Source organism: Hylobates moloch, unplaced genomic scaffold, assembly GCF_009828535.3.
Source record: "Hylobates moloch isolate HMO894 unplaced genomic scaffold, HMol_V3 SCAFFOLD_2, whole genome shotgun sequence".
Classification (NCBI taxonomy): Eukaryota; Metazoa; Chordata; class Mammalia; order Primates; family Hylobatidae; genus Hylobates; species Hylobates moloch.
Window position 1 is genome coordinate 4962125 of NW_026652277.1, and position 22620 is coordinate 4984744.

Below are 22620 nucleotides of genomic sequence, written 5' to 3' on the forward strand. Positions count from 1 at the left end.
TTCATTTTTGTGCTTTTTTTATGTTGGTGGTCTGGAACCCAACATTTAATATCTATAACGTATGTCTGTCTTTCATGTTCACATTATTTATGTCCTCACCTAAAGTGAGTTTCTAGTTCAGAACATATAGTTGGGTCCTAGATTTTTTAAAATCCATTCTGCAAATCTTCCTTTTAATGTGAAAATTTAAGCCAATTTCATTTAATGTACAGTTATGAGACACACAACAACATTCTGATAAAGGATGAAACACAGAAACAATGGTGGCTTCCCCCAATTAAGTAGGTGTTATCCCTGGGATTCAAGGTTGACTCAACATACACAGATTAAAAATGTGATTCATCACATTAACATAACTAAAGACAGAAACCACATAATCATCTTCATAGATGCAGAAAAGGCTTTTGATAAAATTCAACGCTACTTCATGTTAAAAACTCAATAAACCAGATATTGAAGGAACATGCCTCAAAATAATAAGACCCATATATGACAAACCCACAGTCAATATCATACTGAATGGGCAAAATATAAAAGCATGCCCTTTGAAAAGTGGCACAAGACAAGGATGCCCTCCGTCACCATGCCTATTCAACGTAGTATTGGAAATCGTGGTTAAGAAATCAGGCAAGACAAAGAAATAAAGGGCATCCGAATAAGAAGAGAGAAAGTAAAACTACCCCTGTTTGCAGATGACATGATTCCATATCTAGAAAACCCCCTAGTCTCATTCCAAAATCTCTTTAACAAACTGATAAACAACTTCAGTGAAGTCTCAGGATACAAAATCAATGTACAAAAATCACTAGCATTTCTATACACCAACAACTGTCAAGCCAACAGCCAAGTCAGAAACACAATCCCATTCACAACTGCCATAAAAAGAATAAAATGCCTATGAATACATCTAATCAGGAAGGGGAAAGATCTCTACAATGAGAACTACAAAACATAGCTCAAAGAAATCAGAGATAAAACAAACAAATGCAAAAAACATTCTATGCTCATGAAGAGAAAAAATTAATGTCATTAAAATGGCCGTACTTCCCAAAGCAATTAATAGAGTCAATGCTGTTCCTATTAAACTACCAATGGCATTCTTCACAGAACTAGAAAAGAACTATTTTAAAATTCATATGGTACCAAAAAAGAGCCCAAATAGCCAAGGTAATCAAAGGAAAAAGAACAAAGCAGGAGGCATCAGACTTCAAACTATACTACAGGGCTACAGTAACCAAAACAGCATGGTACTGGTACAAAAACAGACGTATAGACCAATAGAACAGAATAAAGAGCCCAGAGGTAAGGCCACACACCTACAACAATCTGATCTTCAATGAAGCTAAGAAAAACAAGCAATTGGAAAAAGACTTCCTATTTCACAAGTGGTGCTGTGATAACTGGCTAGCCATATTCATATGATTTAAATCAGACCCCTTCCTTACACCATATTCAAAAATGAACTGAAGGTGGATTAAAGACTTAAATGTAAAGCCCCAAATTATAAAAACTCTATAAGACAAGCTAGGCAATACCATTCTGGACACAGGAATGAGCAAAGATTTCATTACAAACACACCAAAATCAATTTTTATAGTATATATTTTTTTAATATATAATAATGGAAAACAAAAGTGAACAGGAGTAGCCATTCTTATATAAGTTGAAAGTGACTTTGAACTGAAAACAGTAGAAAAACAAAATCTGTCCTAAATATATATGCATTCAACTCTGAAGCATCCAGATTCATGAAACAAATACCACTAGACATATGAGAAAACATTTGCTGCTATACTTCCACACACATAGATAACACCTGACAGGTCATCAAGGCAGAAAGTTAAAAAGAAACTTCAGATATAAACTAGCCTCTAGACTAAATGGATCTAATGAGTATTTACAGTACATTATACACAACAACCACAGAGTACATATTTTTCTTATCTCTGCGTGGAACATTCTGCAAAATCAAACATATGCCTGACCACAAAGCAAGTCTCAATAAATTCAAAAAATTGATGTTATATCAAGTATCTTCTCAGTCTACAAGAGAATAAATTTAGAAATCAATACCAAGACGAATTGTCAAAATTATACAACTACATGGAGGCTAAAAACTTGTCTTCAATGACTTTTGGGTAAACATTAAACAAAGGCATAAGTCAAAAATATATTTTTGAAAACAATGAAAATAGAGACACAACTTACCAAAACTTCTAACATACAGCAAAAGCAGTGCTGAGAGGTAAGTTTATAGTGTTAAGTGTCTACATCAAAAAGACAGAAACAGGCCAGGCACGGTGGCTCATGCCTGTAATCCCAGCACTTTGGGATGCCAGGGTGGGTGGATCACAAGGTCAGGAGTTCGAGACCAGCCTGGCCAAGATGGGTGAAACCCCATCTCTACTAAAAATACAAAAATTAGCCGGGCATGGTGGTGGGTGCCTGTAATCCCAGCTACTCGGGAGGCTGAGAAATGAGAATCACTTGAACCCAGGAGGCAGAGTGTGCAGTGAGCCGAGATCGTGCCACTGCACTGTAGCCTGGGCAATAGAGCAAGACTCCATTTCAAAAAAAAAAAAAATAGAAACATCTCAAATTAACCACCTAATGTCACACCTCTAAGAACTAGAAAAACAAGAACAAATCAAACCCAAAGCTAGCAGAAGAAAAAAATAAGAAACATTAGAGGAGAACCAAATGAGATTGAGACTAAAACAATGATGCCAGGATCAAAGATATTAAAAATTTGTTCTTTGAAAGGTTAAACAAAATTATAGACTGCTAGTTATATTAACCAAGAAAGAGAAAATTCAAATGAGCAAAATCAGAAATGACAAAGGCAACATTGCAACTGTTAGAACAGAACACAAAAACTAACAAATATTACTATGAACATCTCCGTGCACACAAAACAGAAAACCTAAAGAAAATGATTGAATTTTTGGAAATACACAAGTTCTCAAAATTGAACCAGAAATAAATAGAAATTCTAAACACACCAATAATAAGCAAGCACATTTAATCAGTAAAAGAGCAAGAACAAAAAAATCCCAGGACGAGATGAATTCACAGCCAAATTTTATGAGATGTACAAAGAAGATCTGAAACAAACCTTCCTGAAGCTATTTCATAATATCCCTCAATATAGGAAACAAGTGTCACCTTGATACCAAAATCAGGCAACAACACGACTAAAAATGAAATCTAAAGGCCGATATCCCAGATGAACATGGACGCAAAAATTCTCAACAAAATACTACCAAACTGAAACAAAGAGCACATCGAAGAGATAATTTATCATGATCAAGTGGGTTTTGTTGCAGGAATAAAGGATGTTTCAACATTCACAAATAAATAAATTTGATTCACCATATAACCAAAATTTAAAACAAAAAGCATATGATCATCTCAAAAGAGACACAAAAGCATTTCATAAAATCCAGCATTTCTTTCTCATAAAACCCTTAACAAACTATGTATTGAAGACGTATCTCAAAATAATAATAAGTCATACATAACAAACCTGCAGCCAACGTCTTCCTGAATAGGAAAATGTTGAAAGCATTCACCCTATGAACTGGCAAAAGACAAGAATGTCCACTGTCACCACTCTTATTTAACATAGAACTGGAAGTCCTCACCAGAAAACCCAGGCAATAGAAAAAAATAAAAGCCATCCAAGTTGGAAAAGAGAAATTCAAATTATCAATTTTTTTCTGATGACATGGTTTTATACCTATCAAACTATAATGACTCCTTCAAAGGACTGCTAGACTTGATTGAAAAAAAAAAAAACTTCAATAAAATTTGCAGATACAAAATCAATGTAGAAAAATCAGTAGCATTTCTATACACCAATAATGTTGAAGCTAAAACTCAATTAATAATTCAGTCCCATTTGCAATAGACAAAAACAGAATAAAATGTCTAGATATAAATTAAATTAAGCAGGTGAAAGATCTCTACAAGGAGAAATACAAAATACTGATGAAAAAAATCATGGATGAAACAAACAAATAAAAAGATTACCATGCTTATGGATTGGGAAAATCAATATCATGAAAATGATCATACTGCCCAAAGCAAACTACTGATTCAATGCAGTTCCTAACAAAGTACCAACATTATTCTTCATATAATTACAAAAAAATCTAAATTTCATAAAAAGACAATCCTAAGCAAAAGAACAAAGTCACAGGTATCACTCTACCTGACTTCAAGTTATACTAACAGGCTATAGTAACTCAAATAACATGGTACTGATACAACAGTAGACACGTGGATAAATAAGAATAGAGAACCTAGAAATAAAGCTACATACATCCAACAAACTGATCTTTGACAAAGTTAAAGAAAAGCAAACAATGAGAAAAGGACACTGTAATCATTAAATGGTATTGAGAAAATTGGCTAGCCAAAGCAGAATAATGAAACTAAACCCCTATCTCTTACCATTGGCAAAGTTAAGTCAACGTGGATTAAGGACCTGCAAGGAAGATCTGAAACTATGAATGTCCTAGGAGAAAACCTTGGAAAAACTCTTCTGGACATTGAGCTAGGCCAAGATATAACGATGAAGATGCCAAAAAGGAAATGTAACAAAGACAGATAAATGGGAATTAAACTAAAAAACTTATGGGCAGCAAGAGAAATAATCGACAGAAAATCTACAGAATGGGAAAAATATTTTCAAATTTAGGCTCCAACAAAGGACTTTTATTTAGATTCTAAAAGGAACTCAAACCAACTCAACAAGTAAAAAACAAACAATCCCATTAAAAACTCGGCAAAAGACATGAACAGACATTCATCAAATGAAAACATACAAGCAGCTGACAAATATACAGGAAACTGTTTTTAATAATCATCAGAAAAATGCAAATTAAAAGCACATTCAGATATCATCAGGCCGGGCGCGGTGGCTCACGCTTGTAATCCCAGCACTTTGGGAGGCCGAGGCGGATGGATCACGAGGTCAGGAGATCGAGACCACGGCGAAACCCCGTCTCTACTAAAAATACAAACAATTAGCTGGGTGCGGTGGCGGGCGCCTGTAGTCCCAGCTACTCGGAGAGGCTGAGGCAGGAGAATGGTGTGAACCCGGGAGGCGGAGCTTGCAGTGAGCGGAGATCGCGCCACTGCACTCCAGCCTGGGTGACAGAGCGAGACTCCATCTCAAAAAAAAAAAAAAAGAGATATCATCTTGCACCAATTAGAATGACTATTATTAAAATGTCAAAAAACAACAAATATCAGTGTGGATGTGGAAAGAAGGCAAAATGGGCATATACATACTAATAGGCATATATATATATATATATATATACTAAAGGTACATACATACACTAAGCATATATGCTTACGGAATACTAAGCATCCACTAAGAAGAGTGAAATTATGTCCTTTTCAGCAACATGGATGGAACTAGAGGATATTATTCTAAGTTAACTAACTTAGAAGCACAACAAAATACCACGTATTCTCATTTATAAGGGGAAGCTAAACGATGGGTACACATGGACATAAACATGGAAATAATAGACATCAAGTACTTCAAAAGGGAGAAAGGTGGAGACAGGGGCAAAGATTGCAAAACTTCCTATTGGGTACAATGTTCACTATTTGAGTGATGTGTACACTAGAGGCCCAAACCTCACCAGTATGTAACGTGTCTACATAGCAAACCTATACATGTGCCTATTCAATCTAAAATAATTTTTAAGATTTTAATAAGAAATAAAAATATAAAGTCTTTCCTTACTAATATCAATGCCTATAATTCTTCACAGTTTCTGTCAGTTTATTCTCTTCCTCATAATGAACCCTGTTTTCCTGTTTCTTTGTAGCTTTGTTATTGTTTTTATCGCACATTTGAAAAACAGCCACATTTCATAATCTATATATATATTCTGTGTCATGACAATGATCAGCTAATATGCTTGGCATATTATTAGTCTCGACATCAGCTCTACATGAAAACTTAAGGTCTTCTCAGTTCTTTTGTGAACGTGCATCTGCCTAGACTCTATGTGCCCTATTTGATTTCTCCAAATACCCAATGGCTTTTGAATACCTTATCATGTCAAAAATTCACAGCTCAGCTTCTCCTAAGTGCCATAGATGGCCTATTGTATGTCTCTTCCCCCAATCTCTTGCCAGTGGCATCTGTGCCTCTATAGTCACCCTGCATCTCTACTGAGCCACTCTATAAATAAATGAGTTTATTTTAGTTCATTTCAGATTGTTTCTTGATAATTCCATGGGAGATTTGAGAGCTTTCTAATCTACCATCCTGCTGATGACACGCTGTGTGAAAATTTTTAAATGACTCTATTATATTCCATTGCTTTAATGTGTAGTAATTTACCTAATTATTTTCTTTTATTGTTTCTTTTAGGAAGAAGTGAATAGAAGAAAAGAGGGTGTTGCAAATCAAAAGCACATAGAGATATCATCTTACACCAGTCCACCAGTCAGAATGGCTATTCTTAAAATGTCAGACAACAACAGATATTGGTATAGATTCTTCAGAGATGTTAATCATTTTCCATTTTTTTTTTTTTTTTTTTTTTTGAGACAGGCTTGCTCTGTCGCCCAGGCTGGAGCACAGTGGCCCAATCTTGGCTCACTGCAACCTCTGCCTCCTGAGTTTAAGCAATTCTCTTGCCTCAGCCTCCTGAGTAACTGGGATTACAGGCATCCACTACCACGCCAGACTAATTTTTGTATTTTTCATAGAGACAAGATTTCACCATGTTGACCTTGATTGGTCTCAAACTCCTGACCTCAAGTAATCCTACCGCCTTGGCCTTCCAAAGTGCTGAGGTTACAGGCGTGAGCCACTGCTCCCGGCCTAATCATCGTGTTCTAATCTACCCTCCAATGGGGGAAACAAGTAAAATTATGCCATGTGAGCATTAGTCACCAATTTATTTTAATTACTTTTTTCTTTATAACATTTAATAAGATCACAAATTATATAAAATAGTTATCAGTTTTTTGGGAAGTTACTTTTGCTGGTTTCTTATAAAACTGATGGAAGATACAAACACTATTAAAGAACTGTTTGCATGTTGCAAATGATGTCCAAAGTCCAAACATTGTTAATAATTAATACTCCAATAAACATCATGTCAGAATTTCTGTTTTCTTTTCCCTTTGAACCTTTGCAGGATTGCCACATCATCAGGACCGCACCTTCATCAGGAATGAATATTCCTACTACAATTAAAGAAGAAACAAAATTAATTTGCTGGTGAAAAATGTAAAAAGAGAAATTTTCTTTGGTTTTGTTCAATTTCTTTATTGAGGGTCACCATTTAAAAAAATGCTCACTGGTCATTCTTTTGAAAACTGTCTGAGAGAAAGATGTGAGATGGTTGATTATTTCAAATGACAGAAGATAAAGATGGGATATCATCATGGCATGAACAAAAACGAGATTTGTAGCTGGAGGTATTTTATAGTCTAACATGATCACCAATCATTCTATAAATCTGTTGGATGAGTTTATTAGATAGATAAGTAGAGAGAGAGATTGATTCTGAATAGAAAATTTCACTTTAAAAATATATCTTGACTATATAATAATGTACGTAAAAATTCTCTTTGATAAGAAACAAGTGAACCGGATTCAATTTTCTTCACAGCCTGTGTAATACACCATCACTTGCTTCCTCCTACATGCCATTGATTAGCCCCAGGGAGCAGTGCAGCATTGCCTGCCCATTTTTTACATAACCCCTGAATATAAATGCCAGATTTTGCTGAAGGAAACAGGATCTGCTCAGTGAAAGAAGTGGCATGCAATGGATCCCAAATATCAGCGTGTGGAGCTAAATGACGGTCACTTCATGCCCGTATTGGGATTTGGCACCTATGCACCTCCAGAGGTAATAATCACATTTTCAGCATTGAGCATTTAAAAGAGCAAAGCTAGAATAAGTGGACGATGACCTGGGTTGTTCAGCTTTGTGTTTCTGTTACCCTGAGTGACTCACCTGGTCCGTCTTACTGGGCTAGAGCTATTCTATGTTCAAAGAGAAAAGGTAGTCAATGTTTGTTTCTCACCGAGCTCTGTCATATGGTAATTTACTGCTTATTTTTATTTTGTACACTGTTTTTATATGCTGTTTCTGTGTATTGCCCAGCTTGGCAGAATATATAAAACTCAACAGTGAAGAACACTGCCTGGCAGTTCCCTTTCTAGGAGATGACTGCTGTGAGAATGGTTTCTCCATTTATTTCTGTGGTTGAAGAAATCTTTTCTTCTTCTACTAGATGTGATCAAAAGAAACATTTGTGGTAACAGCACCTAAAGTTGGGGTGTATGAAAACGGTTGGGAGAGTACTCCTGAGCTGCCGTGTGGCCTTGAGCATGACAGACTAATACTGGTCCTGGACTTGATACAATACCTTGTACAACTCTCACCTCTAGGAAAATTGCCTGAAAGGAAAAATAACTTTATTCTAAGGAAAACCTAGAACCTCACAAGAAAAATTTTAAATTTTTGATCCGTGTTAATATGCATCAGATTTGTATCAAAATGATAGGGGTGGTCCTCTGAAACGGAAGTGGGCAAAATGGAGACTTTTTTTCTAGACTGAGCTATTTCTACACTGGAAGAAAACTTGTATTCCAAGACTACTAAGTGTGTTAATAAGGAGTAGTCACATAAAATTTGTGTCTAAATTTGATCAACTATACGTTGTAAGAATTTACAGAGAAACAACTTGAAGACCATCGACAGGAGCGGTTTACTTTATAATGCAAATTGGCATAAAGGGGGAGGAAAAGCACAACACAGAAGCTCTAGCCTTGATAAACCTTGAGTGCCTCCACAGCAAAGAGAGGATCAGGGTTGGTATCAGGGGAAGGCAGTGAGACCTGTCATCTAGTTCCTTTTAATTTCACTAGAAAAAGAAAGCTTCCGAAATGCTTATATTAAAATAGAAAATTGTTTCATTTACGGTTTTGTCATTTAAAAAATATACCTCTCAAATCTTTATCCAAATTTGGTAGATAAGTCAATAATTTTAAATTTCACTGAAATTATATCGTTCCTAAAAGAGTTGGTCTTGTTTTTTAGGGATAAAGTGTACCTTACTAATCTCTCACAGGTTGCAGTTAATTTCTTAGGTATAAATCTACATACTTGGAGTATATGTCTTTACTCCTAGTATTTAGTTCTGTCATGCACACAGAATGGCTAATGGCTGTGTAGGAAGGAGTTAACACAATAGACTGCCACCTGTAGATGCACCTGTTTTCAAAGTTGGAGCCTGGCTGGTATCTGAGAAGCTGAATTTCTCACCCCTTCCTAACTGATAAGGGTAGCGGCTATAATTAACTGGTTGTACAAAGTGTGGGGTTTCTGTATACCTGCTTTCTTTACAAGACTGGAAGTTTGGTGTGTGCTATACAGACTGGGTCAATTTAACCAGCACCCAGTTAAAATCTTGGGAATTGAGTCTCCCAATAGCATCCCTTGTAGTCAACATTTCCCCTATGTTGCCAAAATGTGATGCTGGAGGAAGTCAGTGTGTTTCCTGAAACATCACTGAGAGAAGAATCACAGGAACTTACACAGTATTCTTACCATAATTTCTTCCATGTGCCTTTTTCCATGTGTTAATTTCACTATATTAAAAATAATTAGGAGTGTGTATTCAGTGACTCATACCTGTAATTCCAGCACTTTGGTAGGCCAAGGCAGGTGGATCCCTTGAGCTCGAGAGTTTGAGCCTGGGTAACACAGGAAATCCCGTCTCTACCAAAAATACAAAAACTTAACCAGGCATCATGGTGCCTGTCTGTGGTCCTAGCTATTTGGGAGGCTGAGGTGGGAGGATCACTTGAGCCCAAGGTAAAGCAGGTGGGGGTGAGGGCAGTTTTTTTTTTTTTTTTTTTTTTTGAGATGCAGTCTGGCTCTGTCCGCCAGGCTGGAGAGCAGTGGCGCGATCTCGGCTCACTGCAAGCTCCGCCTCCCGGCGTCCACTACCACGCCCGGCTAATTTTTTAAATTTTCAGTTGAGACAAGGTTTCACTGTGTTAGCCAGGACAGTTTCGATCTCCTGACCTTGTGATCCGCCTGCTTCGGCCTCCCAAAGTGCTGGGATTACAGGCGTGAGCCACCGCACCCGGCCCGGATTTTGTAGTGAGCCAAGATCGTCCCACTTTACACCAGCCTAGGTGACAGAGACTCTGTTTCAAATAATAATAACTCTTTATAAGTTGAGTCTTGTTAATTTTTCCAACAAATGACTGAATCTGAAGTTGTTGTTGGGAAACTCCATGCTAGTGATTAACCCGTAGCTGCCTGGGACTGAAGAGGTCCAGGGATACCCAATCTTTATTACTAACCAGGAAAGACTTAAGCAAATTGGGATGGGTTTATCACCCCACATACACAACCAACCCAAGACACGAGGATAATGTGATTTTTCTGAAGGTCAGTGCTGGTGCCTGAACTACTGATAGGCATGTGCTGGGAAGGGAAAAGCGTGGTCCCTTTATATGATACAGAAGGCGGGAAGGGAAGTGCTGGCGAGAGGAGGACGTGGTCCCTGGCTACGGCTCCACCTCCACGGACCTAGGTGAGGACAGGCATTTTTGTTTTCCTGCCCAAATGTTGCATTTCCCAAGACCACCCTGGCCTGCCATGCCCCCATCCTGTTCCTATAAAAACCCCAAATCCTAGTAGCAAGGCAGAGACAGAACCGGATGGACTTTGAGAGGAGCACATCGGCAGAGGAACACACAGGCAGCTGGACGTCGAGAGGAGCACATCAGCAGAGGAACACACAGGCGGCTAGACATCTAGAGAAATGCACCAAAAGGCACCAGCACGCCAGCGGGCCACCTACTGGCAGAAGCAGAATGACGCTGAGTTTGGCTGGGGCAGTCAGAAGACTTCCTGGGGAGTCAGGAACTCCAGGGGAAAACGTTCCTACTCCATCCCCTTCTGACTTCCCCCCAAGCTACCTCCACTCAGTGAAACCCTGCACTCATTCTGCAAGCCCAGGTGTGATCCGATACTTCCAGTACACCAAAGCAAGAACTCAGGATACAGAAAGCCCTCTGTCCTTGCTTTAAGGTAGAGGGTCTAATTGAGCTGGTTAACACAAGCCTGTAGATGGCAAAACTTAAAGAACAAAACTAAAAGAGCACCCTGTAACACACGCCCACTGGGGCTTCAGGAGCTGTAAACATCCACACCTAGACACTGTCAAGAGGTCAGAGCCCCACAACCTGTCCCCAGAGGTCTGAGCAGCAGAGCACTGAAGAAGTGAGCCACACCCCCATCGCACACCCTGTGAGGACAAGGGAACTTTTCCTGTTTCACTACCTCTCAGGCACATTGATCACCAAATACTACCTTTCGTTGCTCCCTCAGGTTCCGAGGAACAGAGCTGTGGAGGTCACCAAATTAGCGATAGAAGTTGGCTTCCGCCATATTGATTCTGCTTATGTATACGATAATGAGGAGCAAGTTGGACTGGCCATCCGAAGCAAGATTGCAGATGGCAGTGTGAAGAGAGAAGACATATTCTACACTTCAAAGGTACTGTGCCTATGATAGGCATGTATGCACATGTATTTAATGGGATTGTGTGGAGATGACAATTCTGTAACTGGTTCAGTAGTTGTGGGTGAATTGTGCTTATTAGTTCCAATTTATTCACATATTCATGTATTAAAATTAAAATAAAAGGCAGAGAATGATGATGCCTTTCTCATCATTGTTGTGTTCAAATTTACTACTTGAAAGTTACTTTAGGTTTTGAGCCTCAGCTCAGATCAGTATAATTTTTTTATGAATTCATCTTTTAATTTCAACAGGTTTGGGGGTACAGGTGGATTTTGGTTACATGAATCAATTCTATATTAGTGATTCTGAGATTTAAGTGAAGCTGTCAGGCGATCACTGGACATCGTACTCACTATGTAGGCTTTTATCCCTCACCTCACTCCCAACCTAACCCACACTGAGTCTTGAAAGTTCATTATATAATCTGTATGTCTACCCATCCTCATAGCTTAGTTCCCACTTATAAGTGAGAATGTACAGTGTTTGGTTTTCCATTCCTGAATTACTTTACTTAGAATAATGGCCTCAAGCTCCAAGTTCCTGCAAAATATATTATTTCATTCCTTTTTATATATACACTATTCCATGATGTATGTATGTATGTGTATATATATATACATACCACATTTTCATTATTCATGCATTGGTTGATGGGCACTTGGTTTCATATTTCTGCAATTGTGAATTGTACTGCTATAAACATGTGTGGGTATGTTTTTTTTTATATAATGACTTCTTTTCTTTTTGGTAGATACCAGTATTGGGATTGCTGAATCAAATGGTAGATCTACTTTAAGTTCTTTAAGGAATCTCCATACTGTTTTCCATAAAGATTATACTCATTTACATTCCTACCAGCAGTGTAAAAGTGTTCTCTTTTTACTACATTCATGCCAACTTCTACTGTCTTTTCAACTTTTTAATTATAACCATTCTTGCAGAAGGTGATATCTTATTGTGATTTTAATTTGTACTTCCCTGATTATTAGTTATGTTGAGCATTTTTTCATATGTTCATTGGCTGTTTGTATAGTTCTTTTGAGAAATGTCTATTCTTGTTATTTGCCCACTTTTCAACAGGGTTATTTGTTTTTGTCTTGGTGACTTGAGTTCCTTGTAGATTCTGGATAATCAGTCCTTTGCTGGATGCATAGTTTGCAAAAAGTTTCTTCCATTCTGTAGGTTGTCTGTTTACTCGCATGATTATTTCTTTTGCTGTGCAGAATCTTTTTAGTTTAATTAGGTCCCATTTATTTTTGCTTTTTGTGCATTTGCATTTTGGGGTCTTAGAGATAAATTCTTTGCTGAGGCCAATGTACAGGCCAATATAAAGAAGAGTTTTTCCAATGTTGTCTTCTAGAATTTTTATGATTTCAGGTCTTAGATTTAAGTCTTTGATCCATCTTGTGTTGGTTTTTGTATAAGGTGAGAGATGGCTTCCAGTTTTATTCTTATACATGTGGCTTAACAGTTGTCCCAGCACCATTTATTGAATAGGGTTATTTTCCCTAATTTATGTTATTGTTTGCTTTGTCGAACAAAGATTAGTATTTGGCCTAATTTCTGGGTTCTCTATTCTGTTTCATTGATCTAAGTGCCTATTTTTTATACCAGTACCATGCTGTTTGTATAACTATAGTCATGTAGTATAATTTGAAGTCTGGTAACGTAATGCCTCCAGATTTCTTCTTTTTGCTTAGTATTGCCTTGGCTATTGAGGCCCTTTGTGGTTCCATATGAATTTAGAATATGGCCATTTTTATACTATTGATTCTTTCTATCCATAAGCATGGGTTGTGTTTCCATTTGTTTATGTATCATTTCTTTTTAGTAGTGTTTTGTATTTTTTTGTAGAGATCGTTCATCTCTTTGGTTAAGCATATTCCTAGGCATTTTATTTGCAGCTGTTGTAAATGGAATTCTTAATTTGACTCTTAGCATGGTTGTTGTTGGTGAATAGCACTGCTACTAATTTCTGTAAACTGATTTTGTAACCTGAGACTTTATTGAATTTGTTTGTCAGAGGAGCTTTTTGGATGAGGCTTTGGGGTTTTGTAGGTATATGATCTTATTACTGGCAAACAGCAATACTTTGGCTTATTCTTTTCCAGTTTGGATGCTCTTTAGTTTTTTTTTTACCTTGCCTGATTACTCTGGCTAGGACTTCCAGTACTATGTTTAATAGAAGTGGTAAAAATTGGGCATCCTTGTCTTGTTCCAGTTTTCAGGGGAATGCTTTCAATTTTTCTCCATTCAGTATGATGTTGGCTATGGATTTGTTATATATGCATTTTATGCCTAGTTTGTTGAGGGTTTTTATCATAAATGGATGTTGGATTTTATTAATTGCTTTTTTGCATCTATTGAAATGATCATATGGTTTTGGTTTTTAATTCTCTTTGTGTGATATATCATATTTATTGGCTTGTGGATATTATAACATCCCTGCACCTATGGGATGAAACCCACTTGATCATGATATATTTTTGATGTGCTGATGGATTTGGTTAGCTAGTATTTTCTTGAGGATTTTTGCATCTGTGTTCATCAGGGAGATTGGTCTATAGTTTTTTCTTTTTTTTTTTTTTTTTGTTATGTCCTTTCCTGGTATTGGTATTAGGTAATACTGGCTTCATAGAATAATTTAGGCAGGATTCCCTCTTTCTCTGTATTTTTGAATAGTTTCAGTAGGATTGGTACCAATTCTTTGAACATCTGGTAGAATTCAGCTGTGAATATACCTGAACCTGGACTTTTTTGTTGGCTATTCTTTATTGCTGATTCAATCTTGCTGCTTGTTGTTGGTCTTTTCTGGGTTTCTATTTCTCCCTGATTTAATCTAGGAAGGTTGTATGTTTCCAGGAATTTATCCATTTACTCTAGATTTTCTAGTTTGTGCACATAAAGGTGTCCTTAGTTATCTCAAATGATTGTTTTGTATTTCTGTGCTATCATTTATAATGTGTCCAGTTTCATTTCTAATTGAGTGCTTATTTTGATCTGCTCTCTTCCTTTCTTGGTTAATCTCACTAACAGTCTCAATTTTCATCTTTTCAAAGAACCAGCTTTTAGTTTCATTGATCTTTTGTGATTTTTTAATTTCAATTCATTTAGTCCTGCTCTGATAGTCATTATTTCTATTCTTCTGCTAGCTTTGGGTTTAGTTTCTTCCTGTTTCTCTAGTTTATAGAGGTGTGACATTAGATTGTCAATTTGTGCTATTTCAGACTTCTTGATGTAGGCATTTAATGTTATGAACTTTCCTCTTAGCACTGCTTTTGCTGTATCCCAGAGGTTTTGATAACTGTGTCACTATTATCATTTATTTCAAAAAATTACTTATCATTTTTATTTTATTGTTAACCCAAAAACATTCAAGAACAGATTACTTAATTTCCATGTATTTTTGTGGTTTTGAGGGTTCCTTTCAGAGTTTATTTCTAGTTTTATTCCACTTAGTTCTGAGAAGATACTTGATATAATTTGGATTTTCTTAAATTTATTGAGACTTGTTTTGTGGCCTATCATATGGTCTATCTTGGAGAATGTTCTATGTGCTAATGAGAAGAATGGATATTCTGCAGTTGGTGGGTAGAATGTTCCATAAACATCTGTTAAGTCCATTTTTTAAGAGTACAATTAAATCCATTGTTTCTTGATTTTCTGTCTCAATTATTTGACTAGTGCTGTACAGTAGAGTATTGGGTCCCCCACTATTATCGTGTTGCTACCTTATGTATTAGGTCTGGTAGTAATAGTTTTATAAATCTGGGAACTCCAGTGTTAGGTGCATATAAATTCAAGATTGTAATATCTTCTTGTTGGATTGATTCCTTTGTCATTATATAATGGCCTTGTCTTTTTAAATTATTTTTGCTTTAAAGTCTATTTTGTCTGATATAAGAATAGCAACTGATGCCCACTTTTGGTTTCTATTTGCATGGAATCTCTTTTTTCACCCTTTTACCTTGAGTTTATACAAATCCTGATGTGTTAGCTGAGTTTCTTGAAGACAGAAGGTATTTGGTTTGTGGTTTATTATCTATTCTGCCATTCTGTATCTTCTAAGTGGAGCACTTAGGCCACTTATGTTCAATATTAGTATTGAGATATGAGACATGTTCTATTTATCATTTTAGTTGTTATATACTTTGGTCTTTTGTTGTTGTGTTATTAATAGGCTTCGTGAGTTTTGTGCTTTCAGGAGGTTCTATTGTGGTGCATAATGAGGCCTTTGTTTCCGGATTATAACTCCTTATAGAATTTCTTGTAGTGCTGGTTTGATAGTGGCAAATTCCTTCAGCATTTGTCTGAAAATCCCTTTATTTCTCCTTCATTTACGAAATGTAGTTTTGCTGGATACAAAATTCCTGGCTGATAATTGTTTTGTTTAAGGGGGCTAAAGATAGGACCTCAATCCCTTCTAGCTTGTAGGGTTTCTGCTGAGAAGCCTGTTAGTCTGATAGATTTTTCTTTATAAGTTACTTGATGCTTCTGTCTTACAGCTTTTAGAATTATTTCCTTCATATTGACTTTGGATAGCCTCATGACCTTGTGCCTTGGTGGTGATATTTTTGCAATGAATTTCCCAGGGGTTGTTTGAGCTTCTTGTATTTGGATATCTAAATCTCTAGCCAGGCCAGGAAAGTTTTCCTCAATCATTCTCTCAGTTAAATTTTCCAAACTTTTAGACTTTTCTTCTCCCTCAGGAAAACTAATTATTCTTAGGTTTGGCTATTTTACAAAACTCCCTATTTTGTGGAGATTTTGTTCACTTCTTTTGATTCTTTATCATTGTCTGATTGTGTTAATTCAGAAGCCGCCTCGTTGAGCTCTAAAATTCTTTTCTCTACTTGTTCTATTGTTGAAACCTTCCACTGCATTTTGTATTTCACTAAATGTGCCTTTCATTTCCAGAAACTCTGATTGGTTTTGTGTGTGTGTGTGTGTGTGCGTGAGACAGAGAGATAGCTATCTCCCTGGAAAATTTTTCATTCATATCCTGAATTTTTAAATTTCTTCAGGTTGATTTTCACTTTACTATGGTATCTCCTCGAGTAGCTTACTAATGAACCTTCTGAATTCATAAACTGTTATTTCAAAGATTTTATCTTGGTTTGGATCCATTGCTGGGGAGCCAGTGTGATGTTTTGGGAGTATTTTGGGTGACCCCTGGGTTTTGGGTGACAAAATAATGTTTTGTCATATTACCATGATTACTTTTCTGGTTTCTTACCATTTTGATAGACTATTTATTCTAATTGTTCTTGAATTTATTTGCATTTTTTCCTCTTTTAAGGATCTGACTGTAATGTTTATACTTTATAATAGCCTAATTTGATCCTTAGTGCTATTAGATGTGAATACTATTATGAGTTCTTTGGTTATATGGAGTCTTTGTATCATGGCTTCCTCAGATGCTGGGTGTAGTATCTACATACTCAGCATGTGGGCAGGTTCACTGTCTCCTATGGGATTGGAATGGCAGTGGTCTCTTGAAAGCTCATCTCATTCTCCTGTTGTGTACATTTTTTATTTATTCCATTTTCCCAGTATTTTATATTAAATTTATTTATCGAGTATTCCCAACCAAGGATATCATCCCAGGCCAGTAGAGATTCCATCTCTGGATAGGAAACATTTGTAGCCAAAGAAGGTTGCTAAATGCAGTACCCAATGGTGGGCGGAGGTCTCAGCCTTGATGAAGATAGTAGAGAGAGCTCACAATTGGACTCAGTATCTTATCAGGGTGAAGGGTGGGAACTACCTCAGCTCACCTGCCAGGCTAACAGGAAAGCTATCCACCTCCCAGCCTCTCTTTTATCCCAGTGTTCTGGATATTGAGATCAGACAGGCACCACTTTTCATCTGTAGGAATGCTGATGTTCCAAGTAGGGAGAAATCATGACTGCCTTTCATGCAAGTCCAAACCTGAGAAGTGCTCCTCCTGTGGCGATGCAGTCATGCTGAGATGTTCCAGGAAGGCTGGCTGTAGGTGACCAATGCTGAACTCCTTTGGGAGAAGCCTTAGGTATGTCTGCAGTGATGGACAAGTAGGGAAAGAAGACCTCTTCTCTAAGAACTTTCATGAGCACCAAGGCTGCTTGCCTGTTATGGGTAGAGGTTTAGACTTTCTCTACTGAACCCAGCATGGCAATTGTGTCTCTGCTGAAAGAAACTTTCCACCTATGGAAAGATGTGGGACTCAAGGCCTGCTCTCTGGATTGCTTTGTCCCACGGAATGTTCCCTTGATGTGATGCTCTCCCCCTTACCCTGAGAGTAGGAGTTCCTGAGAGCCAGACTACAGTGATTGATTTTTATTGCTATTCTGGGTCTAGCCACCCAGTGGTGGGATTGCCTCACTCTGGGCTAGTGCTGGTGAATATCTGCAAGGGATGCAGTTATGTGACCTGTTTTCAAGTCTCCCAGCAGTGGGTACCAGCTCCAGCTGTCATGGGGGAGGCAGGGAAGTGACATAGATTCTGTGAGATGCCTTGATTATAGATAGCCCTGATGTGCTGGCCTTCTCAAATGTTGGTTATAATAGTAGTAAACTTGTCCCATGGACACACTCAGGACTTCTGGCTAGCCAGGTATTGCAGGCAATAGTGATAGTTGAGATCATGCACAAGTTTTCTCCTACCTGGGTGCAGTGTTTCTCTACCTGAATATTCTGTGATGGACTGTGTTGGTTGCAAGAGATGGCACTTGCAAAAGAGCACCAGCTGTGGTAGTAGCAGTGAGATTTGAACTTGGCTTATGTTGCCCTGGGGAGGTATTCTGGTTTCTCAGGTGATGGGCAGGGCCATAAATTTCCTAAAAATTTATTGCGTGTTAAGCTACCAGGGTGGGTGAAGGGGCACAACCAAGTTTGTCAGGGTTAGGCAGGTATGCACTCTTTCTGGAGACTAGCTTCAGCTGCTGTAAGGGTCAGGGGATGGTGCTCAGACCACTGGGGTAATGTTCCAAAGGGGATCATAACTGCCTTTGCTGCACAAAAGTGTTCACACAGGGAGTAGGGAGTAGCAAGTGGCAGTAAGCCTCACCGAGATCACCTGCAGTTGGCAAGGCAGATCTGTCCCACGGTGCTCTGCTAAGAGCACTGGACTAAGTTCCAAGCAGCCTGTGCTCAAAACTCAGACTTGCCATGGGCCATAAGCGTTTCCTGTGGCAATAGCAACTTTGGTTTTCAAGCTATGCCCCTTTCCATCCACCTGCAAAGCCAGGTGCCAGGCTTCTGCATTTGTCTGCAGCACACTTCCTGCTTTCCCCTGGGATTCTGGCCAAAGGAGCTCATTCCCACTTGAAATAATATTAATATCATGAAATTCAGTTAGGAGCTTCTTTTGATCTGGACATGTGCCTGAACTCCCCAAGTTCAGGTTGGCTGACTTCGCTGATATCCCCTGTGAGATAAAATAAGAAATAGCTTCCCTCAGTCCATGTTGGAGATTGGTAATACCTTTGTGGCACTTGTCACTGCTGCTTCTACTTTATTTCTCACCTGTCCCTAAATTAGCTTTGGGCCTGGGTAGGGTTAAGGCCTTATCCACGGCCTGAATTCTCAGATTCCCTAGTGGGGAAGGGTATTCTGGAGGCAGTTTCTCCCCTTCTCACACTCTGGGCACTTACAGTTTTTCATCTGTCTCACAGTGTTGGCTGTAGCCTGCCACTTCTTTCAAAGGGTCTGTGAATTCTTTCAGTTTTCCTATTAAGTTCCTGCATTGCTTCTTGGAAAAAAGTTTGCAGTGTGAATCTCTATACACTATTCTGTCTTTCCAAGTGAGAGAGGCATGCTAACACTGCCTCCAATCCACAATCTTGGGAACAAAAAACTTAGACCAGGATGGTTTAACATAGACTATGGATTCATAGAGACCTATAATCATATTTTAGTTTTTCTTATGTCTGGGATGACTTTCTTCAATATCTTAATCTGAATCTCAATTGTCCTTTTCACTGAAGAGTGTGGAAGGCAGGGAGATGCAATATAAGAGATGTTATGAGTATGAAACAACAGATAACAAAAGTTTCTTGAATGATGCTCAACACATGTCAGCATGTAAAAACTTTTGCTCTTCAGTTTCTAAACAGGAATGATTATTCTTGCCCATTGGGTTCAACGGATGAGAAAATTAGACTATTCAAATACTTATAATTTCTCTCAAACACAATTCAGATAATCAGAATTACTTGATATCAATTTTTACCTATTGAAAATTTTAATCCCATTGTTCAGCAGTTGTACTAACTACATATGCAATATATAGTAGCTTTCATATGGGTAGCTAATGTCAAAATAAAACAAAGGGAATTTTTGCCAGAGGTCATCTGTTTGGAACGGTGAAAAACGTCTAAATATTAGGTAAAGCAAACTAATAAAACTAGCTCATGTTTTTATTCAACATAAATCCTTTATTTTACCATGCAGCTTTGGTGCACTTTCTTTCGACCACAGATGGTCCAACCAGCCTTGGAAAGCTCACTGAAAAAACTTCAACTGGACTATGTTGACCTCTATCTTCTTCATTTCCCATTGGCTCTCAAGGTAGGGAATTTGTGAGATCAAACTTCTCTTCTGTTCTCAGCATGACCATCCTTTATGATGGTTGGATTGAGCTTCTTCTAAGGAGGGTGTAGCTTTATTACATGGGAGAAGAGTCCTAAGTATAACACCTAAGCCATTTTATTGAAGAGTAAAACCTTCCTTCTGTAATGTATGATGACAACAGAAGACAGTACATCAACCTCAAAGCCTCTACTTCAAAAACTCAAGAAAATAACAATAGCCACCTTCAAGGCTCTGTCTTAATTGGGGTTCCTGAGTCCATCTCTTAGGATGTCCACAGAGACAGAGATCCATGCAGCTGTGGTACCCCAAAAAACTACTGCACATGTGGTACACAGTGAGTTTCCATTATCTTTCCTCATTTTAAGCTGAAGTAGATTTGGTGGAATTCACTCTGGGTGAGTCTTAAAAAGGAAACCATAATAGGACCTGAGAATCCTTGCCTTTTTCACTAAGGGCTGTTTCACCATGGAGTTTGTAGCTTTGCTTAGTCATAAATTTCGGTTGTGTATAACTTTTAAATTTATAGAAAACAACTCAGGCTAGTTTATTTAAAAAAGATTTTAGGAGCCAAGATGGCCGAATAGGAACAGCTCCGATCTACAGCTCCCAGTGTGAGCGACACAGAAGACGGGTGACTTCTGCATTTCCGTTTGAGGTACTGGGTTCATCTCACTAGGGAGTGCCAAACAGTGGGTGCAGGATAGTCTGTGCAGCGCACTGTGCATGAGCCGAAGCAGGGCGAGACATTGCCTCACTCAGGAAGTGCAAGGGGTCAGGGAGCTCCCTTTCCTAGTCAAAGAAAGGGGTAACAGATGGCACCTGGAAAATCGGGTCAGTCCCACCCTAATACTGCGCTTTTCCAATGGGCGTGGAAAATGGCACACCAGGAGATTGTGTCCCACACATGGCTCGGAGGGCCCTATGTCCATGGAGTCTTGCTGATTGCTAGCACAGCAGTCTGAGATCAAGCTGCAAGGCGGCAGCGAGGCTGAGGGAGGGGCACCCGCCATTGCCCAGGCTTGCTTAGGTAAACAAAGCAGCCAGGAAGCTCGAACTGGGTGGAGCCCACCACAGCTCAAGGAGGCCTGCCTGTCTCTGTAGGCTCCACCTCTGGGGGCAGGGCACAGACAAAAAGTCAGCAGGAACCTCTGCAGACTTAAATGTCCCTGTCTGACAGCTTTGAAGAGAGTAGTGGTTCTCCCAGCACGCAGCTGGAGATCTGAGAACGGACAGACTGCCTCCTCAAATGGGTCCCTGACCCCCGAGCAGCCTAACTGGGAGGCACCCCCCAGTAGGGACAGACTGACACCTCACTCGGCCAGGTACTCCTCTGAGACAAAACTTCCAGAGGAACTATCAGACAGCTGAATTTGTGGTCTCATGAAAATCCACTCTTCTGCAGCCACTGCTGCTGACACCCAGCCAAACAGGGTGTGGAGTGGACCTCTAGCAAACTCCAACAGACCTGCAGCTGAGGGTCCTGTCTGGTAGAAGGAAAACTAACAAACAGAAAGGACAACCACACCAAAAATCCATCTGTACATCACCATCATCAAAGACCAAAAATAGATAAAACCACAAAGATGGAGAAAAAACAGAGCAGAAAAACTGGAAACTCTAAAAAGCAGAGTACCTCTCCTCCTCCAAAGGAATGCAGTTCCTCACCAGCAACAGAACAAAGCTGGATGGAGAATGACTTTGACGATTTGAGAGAAGAAGGCTTCAGACAATCAAACTACTCCGAGCTACGGGAGGAAATTCAAAACAATAGCAAAGAAGTCAAAAACTTTGAAAAAAAAGCTAGGCAAATGGATAACTAGAATAACCAATGCAGAGAAGGGCTTAAAGGAGCTGATGGAGCTGAAAGCCAAGGTTCGAGAACTACACGAAGATTGCAGAAGCCTCCATAGCTGATGCAATCAACTGGAAGAAAGAGTATCAGTGATGGAAGATGAAATGAATGAAATGAAGGGAGAAGGGAAGTTTAGAGAAAAAAAGAATAAAAACAAACAAACAAAGCCTGCAAGAAATTTGGGACTATCTGAAAAGACAAAACCTATGTCTGATTCGTGTACCTGAAAATGATGGGGAGAATGGAACCAAGTTGGAAAACACTCTGCAAGATATTATCCAGGAGAACTTCCCCAATCTAGCAAGGCAGGCCAACATTCAGATTCAGGAAATACAGAGAACGCCACAAAGATAGTCCTCAAGAAGAGCAACTCCAAGACACATAATTGTCAGATTCACCAAAGTTGAAATGAAGGAAAAAATGTTAAGGGTGGCCAGAGAGAAAGGTCGGGTTACCCACAAAGGGAAGCCCATCAGACTAACAGCTGATCTCTCAGCAGAAACTCTACAAGCCAGAAGAGAGTGGGGGCCAATATTCAACATTCTTAAAGAAAAGAATTTTCAACCCAGAATCTCATATCCAGCCAAACTAAGCTTCATAA

General features: G+C 38.6%; 1 protein-coding gene across 3 annotated transcripts in view; it reads left to right on the forward strand.

The window, feature by feature from the left end:
* Positions 1-7811: 7811 nt before the first annotated feature.
* The window catches only part of AKR1C4 (aldo-keto reductase family 1 member C4), a 33806-nt gene continuing 18997 nt past the window's right edge, over positions 7812-22620 (forward strand). For 2 of the 3 annotated variants that reach the window (XM_032144125.1, XM_032144894.1), the window contains exons 1-3: positions 7812-7895; positions 11400-11567; positions 20027-20143. In XM_032144125.1, the coding sequence (XP_032000016.1) occupies positions 7812-7895; positions 11400-11567; positions 20027-20143 (369 nt within the window). Of the gene's footprint in view, positions 7896-11399; positions 11568-20026; positions 20155-20235; positions 20276-22620 lie in introns of those variants that run through there. The other variant, XM_032145614.1, reaches the window with a different exon arrangement.